Raw genomic sequence first — 13,268 nt, 5'->3', positions numbered from 1 at the left:
TTAGCTAGCAGACGTAAGTCATTAGCAAAGTCTAAATCTGGAGAAGAGATTGTAATCCAGATTTGTGCTCTATGAGACGTGATGAAGACAGTACCCATTACCAGATAAATACTCAATAGCTTCCCACATAGCCATCACAGACCAGTTTTACTTGACATTGTATCTCCTTTCCTCTCATCATATCACTGCCACAACCAAGGTGGAACGTTACCAAAGCTGATTGGGAGCAATTTTGTGCCAAACTGGATAAATTGCTGGATCCCAACAAACAGTTTCAGCTATAAACCTTCCTATGCTGCAAAGAAAAGTATACCAAGGGGCTTATAAAAAAAATATATATATTTTGGGATGGGCTGAGGATAGCAATGCGCTCTTTGATGAATATCAAGAAAGTAATAATCATGAGATCTTTGATGCTCTTTTGTGCAGTCTGGGTGCCTACTGAAGCAAAAGGTGAATTAATACTGTTGAGACCATGAATTCACTGACTCCAGTCATAAAGCTTGGAGTCTCCTCAAAAAGTTGGATGGAATTGCACCAGTAATAATAATTTTGTGTGGCTATTTCTAGTCGAGTGCAGCCCTTGTAAGGCAGACCCTCCAGTGAGTGTGGACGGCATCTGCCATGTGTAAGTAACTGCGTGTTATTGTGGTGGAGGATCGTGTTATGTGTGGTGGGTGAGTTGCAGGGATGTTGAGGACAGCAAAAACACCCGGCCTCCGGGCCACTGGAATTAACCAATGAAGGTTAAAATCCCCGACCCGGCAGGGAATCAAACCCGGGACCCTCTGAACCAAAGGCCAGTACGCTGACCATTCAGCCAACGAGTCGGACATTGCGCTAGTAATGAGAGAACATTGTCAAGTTACTCCTGATAAAGTCACCAAGCACATTATTTCAACATCTGTTCTGTTTGTTAGGAAATACATGATATGTGAGATCTCATGTTGGTAGGTTCCTCTGACATAGCTTAATACTCACCCACCTCCTCTTAATCCCTTGAATCACGCTCACTCCTTGGTGACATTCGTGATGGGGTACAGGGATTTGCATATTTTTTTTTAAATTTTTTTTTTGAAAGAAAAGACCGGTTCCTACTTTATTTATTTATTTATTTATTTATTTATTTATTTATTTATTTATTTATTTATTTATTTATTTATTTATTTATTTATTTATTTAATTTATTCAGGATCAGCAACAGCATAACACCGAATTACAAAGATCTGAGCTATGTACAATAGACATGAATCTAAAATGAAAGATATATAAATATTTACAAAGGACACAAATATACACAATAAAAACTGTACAATCATATATAATACATATTTTCATAAACAACGACGTTAACAAAGAAAAGTACATTTACAGTAAATACAGGAGAAAAACAGGAAAGAACAAGAAGGAAAATTAAGTTCTATGAGAAATATCATGGCAGAAGGGAGGAAACGTTACGAAGATGTCTAGGTTCTTGTTGATAGATAATGTATTAAACATTGCTGGAATACGTACAGAAAGGTACCTTTGGGTGAGAGAAAGCCGGGAGTAAGGAATATGGTATAAGGTCTTCATTCTGGTACTACGGGATGGGACGTGGAGGGGGAATAAGGAAACTAAATCTGGAGACCTAAATAGACCATTAGCTGCTTTGTATAGCAGCTTTAGGTTGGCTACTTTCCTCCGAGTAGAAAGAGTCTTGAGTTTCATTTTCCCAAGCACTTGGATAGTGCTTAAGTTGTGACATGCAGGGACCCTGGCTCTGAGGATAGCACAGAAAAAAGATTGTACACGGTTAAGGTGGCTGAGATTTGAAGAAGCAGAAATCGACCAGACTGGAGAGGCGTATTCAACAATAGGTAAGATACAGGAAGCGTAGAATGCTCTGAGGGCATTTACATCTGTGATGTCAGAAAACCTGTAGAGTAAACCAAGGAGTGACATAGCATGTGAGGTAACCCCGTTTATGTGCAAGACAAACAACAATTTACTGTCAAAATGCACTCCTAAGTCTTTTTGATTGTCAACAAGTGCAGTTGGTTGGTTCAGTAGGTGATATTCTTGTAGTACAGGGGATTTACGAAGTGTGAACGAAATGGTGGAACACTTGGAAGGATGAGGTTTAAGACGCCATGTAGTACACCAGCCTGACAGTGAATCAAGTGCATTTTGCAATTGGATTGTGTCTGTGGGAGAATCGATCTGCTTGAAGATTTTACAATCATCTGGAAAGAGAAAAATTTCACATGAATGGTGAGAAACAGTATCGATCAGGTCATCAATAAACAGAGCAAAAAGAAGTGGACCTAGGACACTGCCCTGCGGGACACCAGAGAGGGTGGTGGTGGGAGAAGAACTGCATCCATCAAGGACCAAGCGCTGTAGTCTTTTGCTCAGAAAGATATTAATTAGAGCTAGGAGTCTCCCATGCATGTTAAACCATTCAGAAAGTTTGTGTGCAAGAAGCGTGTGATCCACGGTATTGAAGGCCTTCGCGATGTCTATATAGCATACATCCAGTTGAGAGCCCGCGTGGATGGCAGACGTGGCATGATGGAGGAGGATAGCCAAGTTAGTTACACAGGAGCTTCCAGCAAGGAAACCATGCTGCTGAGGGGATATATATGGAATTGTAAAAGCAAGCAAATGCTGGTGGATGATCCTTTCACAAATGATTGATAAACCAGGTAATATAGAGACCGGGCGATAATTTGCGATATCTGACCTCTGTCCACCTTTAAGAACGGGTGTGATATAAGCAAGTTTCCAGGAGCTCGGAAAGTAGCCGACGGGGAAGCACCGATTGAATATCACGCAAATAGGGTATGAAAGAGTTAATGCTGGGAAAACAAAGGAAAATGCAATACCTAGGACATGTTGTGAGGGGTGAACAGTATCAGTTACATTACAGCTAATTATTGAAAACGCCCATTGGGAGACAGAGAAATTCATGGCTAAGAGACATTTTGAAGGCGGTACAGATGTACATCAGAAGAAGCTTTTCATGCTGCGTTGTTAATATCAGAGCTGGTACGTGGCTCACCAACCTTCATTTGGAGACAAATAACACATCTGCACTCTGCCGTTAAATTTCAATAAACTGCTCCAGCTCCTTGCTTCACAGCCTGCACCAATGTTTGGAAGGGTATTGCCCCTGGAATAGGAATTCAAATTCAAATTTAGAAGGGTATTTCTCATTTGGAAGGGGTTTCCCTTGAAGTGGGAATACCCATTTGCAAGGAATTTCCAGAGTATGGTTCCTTACTCATTAGGTTACTATGAATAGATTTTTGAGTGATTTATTTGGGCTAATTTTACAGTAACATAAATAAGTTGTAGCGGTAATCAGAATAACATGTAAAAAATTAAGATGGTTTATTGTTTTAAAACACTTGGTTTAAACTATACCAGCCAACCTTGGTAAAAAGTATGTCATTTTCTTTATCTTAGATTAATGATAACTAAAATTGTTTAATTTCAGGTATCAAGAAACTTCTGGACTATTGTGTAACCTCAGGAGAATGCTCCAAGGAGGAAGCAGACAGAGTTGCTAAAGAATATGAAGTGATGTGATCTACATGAATAATGGCCTTCTTGATTTCCTTATTGTAGTTAACCTCAGTGAATGCCCTGTAAAGATGTAACTTCGTAGTAAAATACTCAAAATATTTGTAAGTATGTATTCTTATCAACAGCCTCATAATTTCCTTGGTAAATAGTCTATGAAGAGCTAGAAAGAAAGCAAGGTACAGTGATATTAATAGTAAATGTACTTTTTCATTCATGGTTGGCTCCTGGCTGAACAGTCAGTGTACTGGCCTCGATTCAGATTGAGTTGTGTTTAGTTCTCATCTGCATCGGTTATGGTTAATTCCTCGGGTTAGAGGACTGGGTGTTTGTACAGTATTAATACACTTCTCTTCATCTACATACTGTACAACACACCACACTACCAACCACCACAGAAACATGCAATAGTGAATACATCCCTTCACATAGCGTTGACATCAGGAAGAGCATCCAGCCATAAAACAGGGCAAAATTCATATGTGCAACACAGTTTGACCCTTCTTATAAAATTGTACAAAATTGTGTTGATATCTTCCTAGTCAGTACAATAATATTTATATCCAATTAAGACGAAACTTTACATAGACATGTTTCGACCCAGCATAGGGTCATCCTCAATAAGACATCTATATATATAAAATAAGAGTTTTGTCTGTACATTGCTCAGAATTTGAAAATAATGGTATTTCTGTATCGGTCATGTCCACAGTAACAAGAAAATGCATTTTTTACTTTTCCGTAATTTCTGTCTGTCTGTCTGTCTGTCTGTCTGTCTGTCTGTCTGTCTGTCTGTCTGTCTGTCTGTCTGTCTGTCTGTCTGTCTGTCTGTCTGTACACACATCACGAGAAAACGGCTGAAGAGAATTTAATGAAAATCGGTATGTTAAGTCGGGTGATGAACCACTACAATCGAGGCTATAAATTATTTTATTCACACTGAGTGAAATGGTAATTTAGGGGAAGGTCTGAAATGTAATTCTCAAATACGTTATTTATGTTATTTGTGGTCGTATCGATAAATACTACATAACTAACATAACTTTAGTTATGTCGTAAGTTAGTAGTAGTTATGTAAGAAGTTATTAAATTTCCGATCACTTGAGTCTTATACATTGTTACCGTACCGCATATTATTACAGAAATATTCATGAATTTGAATTTTTATTACTAAGTCCATATCAGCGTCGAGTCACGAGAAGATAGGTAAACAGAATTTTGTTAAAATAGGTATGTAAAGTCTGAGAATAAGGAACTAAAGTCTACGATATAAATAACTTTGTAAGACGCCCTAATATTACAGAGTCGAAAGCAAACTAATGTGAAGCCCTGCAATATAGAAAGCTCATAAACTTTATCAACAATAACATTACATTGACAATTGTTTGTTGTGATGTGTTTTTTTTCTTTTGTTTCCACTCATCCCCGATAGATAGAATTACTGCAGCGTACCGTGGTTTTTTAAAATTTGCTTTACCTCGCACCGACACAGGTAGGTCTTATGGCGATGATGGGATAGGAAAGGAATAGGGGTGTGAAGGAAACGGCATAGGCTTCAATTAAGGTACAGCCTGGTGTGACTGGTGTGAAATGGGAAACCACGGAATACCATCTTCAGAGATGCCGGCAATGGGGTTCGAATCCACTATCTCCCGGATGCAAGCTCACAGCTGTGCGCCTCTAACCACACGGCCAACTCGCCTGGTCGTACCGAGTGTAACAGCCTGCCTGTATATTGGTGGGAAGTAGCTGGGGAGTTAGATAACTTTCTTCTTTAGCATGACATTCCTCTGGTTCATACATTTTCTGATATTACTGGTACGTGACACACCGGTTCATCATAGCATTCGAGCTACTCAATCCCTACTCTGAGGCACTGATTGGAATGTCTAGTGTGCATATTTAACGGAATAATGACAGAGGAGTGATCACGGCAGTCTGCGACCTGGTTATTCCAGCTCTGGAACTTTGGACTGTTACATCGGTACCGTAGGACTGTTCGTTGAAAGTGAGTAAGTGTGCGATTTTTCATATGATCGAGTATTTTATATGATAACATTGCTTTCAATCGCTACATTCCTACTGACGTTTTTGCAATGACCTATGTTGAATTCAATTAGGAAAACCAACAAGTCAGTCTTTCTGAGAATCCCGTAGTGAAGCACGGGTACATCAGCTAGTATATTATTAAAAACATCAGATGTACAAAATGAAGTGTTAGTTGAAAAGTTTTTCTTAAAAAGCATGATGAAAATTAAAAACTTGTATTTATACATAAGTAGTGACTGCAGTGTTCGCTAGCCACTTGATGAAACAATGATTACAACAAATGGCTTAATATACTAACAAACTTTCATGAAATCTGAGCTTTTCTTTTCTTTATTTTCTTTTTTTTTCTTTTTTGTGGAAATGAAACCAGTATTGTTTCTATTTATTCATCACATCATTTTGTTCCAGCTCAGAGTAGATTTTGTATTTATTAAAATCAATAGATTAGTTTCTATTCAAAGAATTCTACCAAAATGTAGTCTAGAAAACTCGGATGACACAATGGTCAGTTACTATAATAGGTTATGTTGTCATGCAAAGGGGGCTCCCTGTGGTATTTCCTGGAACGGATGAGCAAACCCGGCTGGGGAAGTACTGGCCAGCCTGTGGGCATGTAACAAGTCTTACTTCTATTGTCCCCTTTGTCTGGTGTCTCCGTGAATATTTTGGAAGGTGAAACTAGAATACTCGTATTCTGGCTTTGCCTTGAAGATTCTAGAACTTCATCACCAGGCTCACTTCAAAAGAGGTTGCCTTGCCTTTTGCCTTTTGAGTAGTTCAGTGTGTGGAGCAGTCGTGAATTGACTGTGGGAGTTATCAGCCTTGTCTGGAGTTGAGCCAGCATATAGTCGTCCTGCATTGTGATAGCCAACGGACGTGGGTTCATACCTGACTACATGGAATGGTGTGTAAAGTGACTATGGTACATGCAAAGCAAAGTGAAAGTGAAACTTTTTAATCAAGATTATGGAGGATCGCCGTTCCAGGTAAAGACTGCCAGCTGAAGACCCGCAGTAAGGACAAAAGACTTTTATAAATTAGTCAATAATTAGTGAAGTGCCATTATTCATTGTCGAGTATAATATATATTGTGCGTGCGTGCCACCAGATCACTGATTCTTGAATGGCACTCTCATAATACATCTTTACATGATTTACTTTTTTCGTGAAAAAAAAAAATGATTGTGCGCCAAAACTGAAACTGAAACAAACTTTTACTCATTCATATTTAAGACTGTTAAAACACACATATTCTACTGATCTTTACAAAACTTGAAATACCACCAAATTTTATTTTGTATGTATTTAGTATATGCATTTTCAGATAGTGTGAGTACTTGGTTAGTATAGTATCAAAAGACAACCTTGCAAAATATGACTTGGACAATCGAATCAGCAAAGAAACACAATTTTACCAGCAAGTAAGACAACTGCTGTGGGATAAACAAGTACCGCTGAAAACTAAGATGGCACTATATAAATCCTAGTATACCCCATTCTCACATATAGCCTGGAAACTATCATGTTAACCAGGCTAGACAACTCAAAACTCCAAGCTGCAGAAATGAAGTTCCTACGCACCATAATCCAGAAGACCAGGAAGGACAAGATCAGAAACAAAAGAATCTGAGAAGAGATGGGAACAGGAGAGACTACTACAAAACATCCAGTAGGCAAAACTAAACAAAGGATGAGGGCCAGCAGGACTGCAAGAAGGGAATATGAAATAGTAATAATGCTATTGGCTTTACGTCCCACTAACTACTTTTTCAGTTTTCGGAGACGCCGAGGTGCCGGAATTTTGTCCCGCAGGAGTTCTTTTACGTGCCCGTAAATCTACCGACACGAGGCTGACAACTGCTGTGGGATAAACAAGTACCGCTGAAAACTAAGATGGCACTATATAAATCCTAGTATACCCCATTCTCACATATAGCCTGGAAACTATCATGTTAACCAGGCTAGACAACTCAAAACTCCAAGCTGCAGAAATGAAGTTCCTACGCACCATCTTCAAATACCACCGGACTGAGCCAGGATCGAACCTGCCATGTTGGGGTCAGAAAGCCAGAATATGAAATAGAAGTAAAAGGAAAAAAGATCAGTGGGGAGACCCAGAGAAAATGGACCAATCTAGTAAGGAAAGATGGCTAGGAGATAGGACAAGATTGGGAGACGGTTACGAGAGAAGAGTGGTTCATGGACAGACAATGATGGAGAGGGCTCGTATACAACACCCAGACATATGGAGTTGATGATGATGATCATCATATGGTAACGCATTACAACAGTGTGTTTAAAATTGTACTTGACCTTTATTGTTAAATCTACAGTATTTTAGAACTACTGGCTTCGAAAGGTTGCTAATGGTCATGAATTCAAATCTGTAACAGACAGTAAGCTAGTACTTCAATCATAGAATTGCCAGAAGCCTGAAAGTTCAGTACATACTCTCAGGGATGAACAGTGTGGAGCCCTGTAAGGTAAGTTTATTTGCCTTTTGATGTCTCTTAGCAACAGGAATATTATATAACTTTTGGTGTATGACAGTACCAAAGGAATGACATTTTCACATGAAGTTATTGCAAGTTAACAGATGCCTACCAGCTGCATCCTAGATGGCCACACATATATATTACCAAAAGTATGCAAGATCTTCATGATGTCATTAATGGAAGTTATGTGCTCTATTTTCTGCAGGAATTTGATGGTTCAGGAGATTCTTGCAGAACTAGAAAATGATGAAGTACCTGTTAATATGATATTTATAGAACCTCCAGAGCCCAATATCATATCCAATGAGTATTCTACAGATGAAGATGATGGAGGAATCCTTTTTTAATTGTTTTACGTCTTATGGCGACAATGGAATAAGAAAGGGCTAGGTGTGTGAAGGAAGTTGCTATAGCTTTAATTAAGATACAGCTCCAGCATTTGCCTGGTGTGAAAATGGGAAACCACGGAAAACCAACTTCAGAACTGTCGACAGAGGTGTTAAAACCCACTTATCTCCTGAATGCAAGCTCACAGCTGTGCGCCCTTGACTGCATAGCCAACTTGGTCAGTAGGAATGATAGACAACCTAAGTGGGAGGCAACTGAACTTCACAGCTGAGGTGGTTTTTTCAAGTAATAGAAGAATGGGTGGAAGTGATGGCTTAGAAGATGCAGATTCACACATTATTAGACTGAAGTCGTGTGAAAATAAGGATGAAGCACCTTCAACCAATTCAAAACCTGAACGTCCACAGACTCATCAACGTAAATGGATGAGCAAAGACATTATATATTCTAAACCACCTTTTCATACATCCAAATTAGGAACAGATGTCATGGACCAAAATGTCAACGGATTTGGATTTGGCACTTGGCATTTGCGGGAAAAAGGGTAGTGGCCCATGTTTTCTTGACTCCTGGATTTTTAATCCAAAACACATGGCAGCTCAGCAAGAAGGCAGGATCAACCTACATGCAACTAGAATTCAAATGATCATTTCTTGTACTTATTTACAGAGCTTAGGAAAGCCTCCAAAAGTCCCACGTCGTCCATCCATATCCATGGATAGTTATACTTGTTGCCGATCAGCTTAGATGTGATGGACTGTACATTATCAACATTACAAGGAACAAGGGAGGACTTTGTGCTCAAGAAAATTGTTCCTCATCTGAACGAACAGCTTATTGCGAATATAATGTGAGCTTGTGCGTCCCATGCTTTAAATTGTTTCACATACTAAAATGAAGCAGCAGGGTAGCCAAGTTAACTTTTCCAGCTTGCAATAGTACCGTACCTCCTTGTTAGTGCATATTGTGTAAATTTAACATAATTAATATTGTCATACATACATAAAAACAGTCAATAAATCCCATTTCTATAAGTTTTAAAAGTTACTTTCATATATACTCTAATTTCCTGTATTTCAGGATTATATTAATCATACATTAAGTTTCGACAACACCAAAGCCTAGCGATACCATATGCTCACGGCTAGTAACTCTACAACCATCATTCAAAATTCAAAAAATAATACTTTTGTGTTGAAAAACTTACCTGAAATATTTCCAAAGATTGAATAAAAAAGTAAAATCAGGCTTTAAAGGATATATATATAGCTGGGCTAGTGGCTCAGACGGTTGAGGCGCTGGTCTTCTGACCCCCAACTTGGCAGGTTCAGTCCTGGCTCAGTCTGGTGGTATTTGAGGGTGCTCAAATACATCAGCCTCGTGTCGGTAGATTTACTGGCATGTAAAAGAACTCTTGCGGGACTAAATTCTGGCTCCTCAGCATCCCTGAAAACCATAAAAGTAGTTGGTAGGACGTAAAGCCAATAACATTATTATTATTATTATTAAGGATATATAGATGCCAAACATACTAAGAACTGTTTGAACAACCAGTATTTCCAAAAGAGATACACAAGTTGATTAGAACAATGTCTTAACACAATTTTATGAAAATAAATAGTAGACAAACTTTACTACAAACAAATCTGAAGCTTAGTTTCATGAAAGTGTAGAGAGGATTATCCCAGGTCAATCTACTATCTGTTTATTACTATCCATGTGGGTTTTAAATCAGTTTATAGTGGAATAAATGTAATTCTTCTGATGAATTTCGATATGACAACTCTAGAAATCAGTAGATTCAAGCAAGGTATACTATAAATTTCCCATGCATTTCTATGCAAGTTAATTTATTTTCTTTAGGAAACTTGCGTTTGCTTGTCTGTAGAGATGAATAAAAACTTATTCTGCACCCGTTCAGCCAGCGGTGGAGCAATCTTATAATTATCCAGTATCGACGCAGGCAAGTGATGGTCTCGCAGTTGATCCAAACAGAACTTGGTGGGGGACATAGGTTATGGTTTCATTTTGTTCATGTAGTGGATTACATCCAACCAGCATAGGAATAACTAGAGGGGGGGAAAGTAAAACATCTTATGAGCATAGTCCAAGAGGAATGTACATTAATATAAATGATATGGTTTTATAAAGTTTAAAACAAGTGCAGTAGTGATAAATGTATGTTTCTTTTATGAAGAAATAAATCTGTTTATTATTTTTAGTGTTTCTTGAAACAAGGGATATGGTAATATACTCTTATGCAGCTATGTTTGCTAATTTCTAAGTCAACAAATACACTGAAGTCATCTGTTTAATTTAATCCAAGACTACAACCCACTAAGCTCAGAGATGAAGGCAGACACAACAGGAAAAGCTGGGGATATTATTTTAGATACAACTATTGGAGGAGCCACATATCACAGGCCTAGGAACTGATTAATTTCTTCCACAGAGGCTTGTTTAAAATTTAATGTAAAGTCAACTTCTTGCTCAGTTTCCAATTGTGAGTTCTTGGTTGATTTTTTTCTTTCTTGTACAGCTCCATGATGAGTGATTCCAGACTTTCTTTGCCCGATAGCACAAATGTATGACCTTCGAATGGAAACAAGTTTTCCAGGAGAGGAGAAGAGAATGTTCCAAACTTGTATATATAGGACAGGTCTATGGGCTTGCTGTTCGCAGTTTCTCCAGCAACAGAATGGGAAAAGCGGCTGATCTCCCCGCATTTGTTAGAGGGCAAATTGTCATAGCATGGCGCCTGGTATCTGCATCTCTGAAACAGCACAGCTTGCGGACTTCTCTCGTGAGACTGTTGTGAACATGCGTCGAAAGTGGTGCAATGATAGGCTAATAACAACGCGTTGTCCAGAGGCCAGTGGAAGCTGTTATGCATTGTTCGGAGCGACCTTAGGACCACCGTTCGAGAAATTGTCAACAGGTACAATGTTGTCAACAGGTCAATGTTTCCCAATACACTGTTCATCGAACACTGTTGCGCATGGGACTGCGGAGTCAATGACCAGTCATACCCCAACGATGACTGCGCTCCACTGAAAACAGCGCTTGAGGTGTGCATAAAATTATCCTCACTGGACTTTTGGTGATTGGAAAAAGGACGCCTGGTCCTATGAATCCAGATTCTTGATTCATCACGTTGACAGTTGTGCATATATATGCCAATTTCCATCGAAGCTATGGCACATGGTTGCATGGTCAGGCGGAGACAGGTTGATGGAGGAGGTGTGGATGATCAGGCAGTTTTCATGGGACACACTACAGTCTATTATTCTGGTACACCAATCCCTAACAGCTGTCCGGCATCTAGACAGTATTGGGAACCAAGTTCATTCATGTCGACAGCGTCATTTACTCGCACCTTATTGTGTGCGCATGTCAACAGCCAATCCATCGTTGCTCCCCCTGACGAACTGAAGGCGATATTTGAAGACAGTCCAATTCATATTGTTGATGTAAGTGAGAGTTGGCTCTGTAGTTCCATCCACTCAAGCATAGTTGATATCACGGACTGTGATCTTCACAGGCATGATTGGACAACCCGACGAGGTGGTGGCGTTGCCCTGTATAGTAAAACTATGCTCAAGAGTAGAGTTGTACACACATCTACTCCTGTCGTAAAAGCTGCTCCTGAATATATGTTAGTAGAGGTGTTTCTCAACACTGTGAAAATACTGGTAGGTGGAGTATATAGGCCTCCTGACACAGTGTGAGACTTCCGTGATTTAGAAGACATATTACTGAGACTGCTACCATCATACGAGTACATGATTCTTTTGTGAGACTTTAACACAAATTTATTAACCCAGAGCAACAATGCCTTATGACTACAAAATATTTTTAAATCCTGTGACATGACTATATTACCCCTTAAACCCACCCACCACATCCATACTTCCACCATTTCCGCTGATACATTCATAGACCTGGTAATAACAAATAACCCCCAAAAAATCCTTCACCATGGTCAAGTATTTGTTCCTGACATATCTAAACATGACCTCATATACATAGCATACTCTTTTTGCGTGCCTAAGTACCGACCAAAATATATAACATTTAGAGACTTTAAAAGCATAAATTTAACACAACTGAGATAAGACGCACAAGACTGCCTCTGGTATGACACAATGATAAAGAGCGAAATTGACGAGAAAGTGGAAATATTTAATTCCCATTTATATGAATTGTACAACAAACATGCACCCAAGCATAATGTGAGGGTAACACGTCCGCCCTGTCCTTGACCGACTACTGATGAAAGAATGCGACCCACTACACCGACGCTTTAAGCAGACTCAACTAGCTGGCGTACATGAGCAGTACCATGTTCTTCGAATCCGAATTAAACTAGTAATTTGTAATGAGAAATTTAATTGTTTCCAGCATTTAAACAAAAATATTAACACTCATTCCACATCACGACAACTTCAGTCACTGTGTATTGACAAACCTCTTGCGAAGCATACCGATCCTGAGGTGTCCCTTGACGAATTAAATACATATTTCTCCACAGAATGTCTCACTCCTGACACACTGTCTGTACAAAACACTATTGACAATATATTAAAGCAACAATATCCATTGCATCCTTCACTTTAATTTGGTATCATTACAGAGCATGAAGTAAGAAGAGAAGTAACGTCAATTAAATCTCAACCGAGCTCAATAGCTGCAGTCGCTTAAGTGCGGCCAGTATCCAGTATTAGGGAGATGGTGGTTTCGAACCCCACTGTCAGCAGCCCTGAAAATGGTTTTCCGTGGTTTCCCATTTTCACATCAGGCAAATGCTGG

General features: G+C 39.1%; 1 protein-coding gene and 1 long non-coding RNA gene across 2 annotated transcripts in view; one reads left to right on the top strand and one right to left on the bottom strand.

The window, feature by feature from the left end:
- LOC136871954 (RNA polymerase II-associated protein 3) overlaps positions 1 to 3,675 on the top strand; it is a 50,763-nt gene extending 47,088 nt beyond the window's left edge. The window contains exon 9 of the mRNA XM_067145710.2: positions 3,482 to 3,675. Within this exon, the coding sequence (XP_067001811.2) occupies positions 3,482 to 3,573 (92 nt within the window). The 3' untranslated portion in view covers positions 3,574 to 3,675. The remainder of the gene's footprint in view (positions 1 to 3,481) is intronic.
- The window catches only part of LOC136871955 (uncharacterized), a 107,343-nt gene continuing 95,241 nt past the window's right edge, over positions 1,167 to 13,268 (bottom strand). The window contains exons 2-3 of the long non-coding RNA XR_010859844.2: positions 9,667 to 9,905; positions 1,167 to 3,154 (exon numbers count right to left, since the gene is read on the bottom strand). This is a non-coding gene — a long non-coding RNA (uncharacterized lncRNA). The remainder of the gene's footprint in view (positions 3,155 to 9,666; positions 9,906 to 13,268) is intronic.

Source organism: Anabrus simplex, chromosome 4 (assembly GCF_040414725.1).
Source record: "Anabrus simplex isolate iqAnaSimp1 chromosome 4, ASM4041472v1, whole genome shotgun sequence".
NCBI classification, from domain to species: Eukaryota; Metazoa; Arthropoda; class Insecta; order Orthoptera; family Tettigoniidae; genus Anabrus; species Anabrus simplex.
This window is presented reverse-complemented; position numbering and strand designations above follow the sequence as displayed.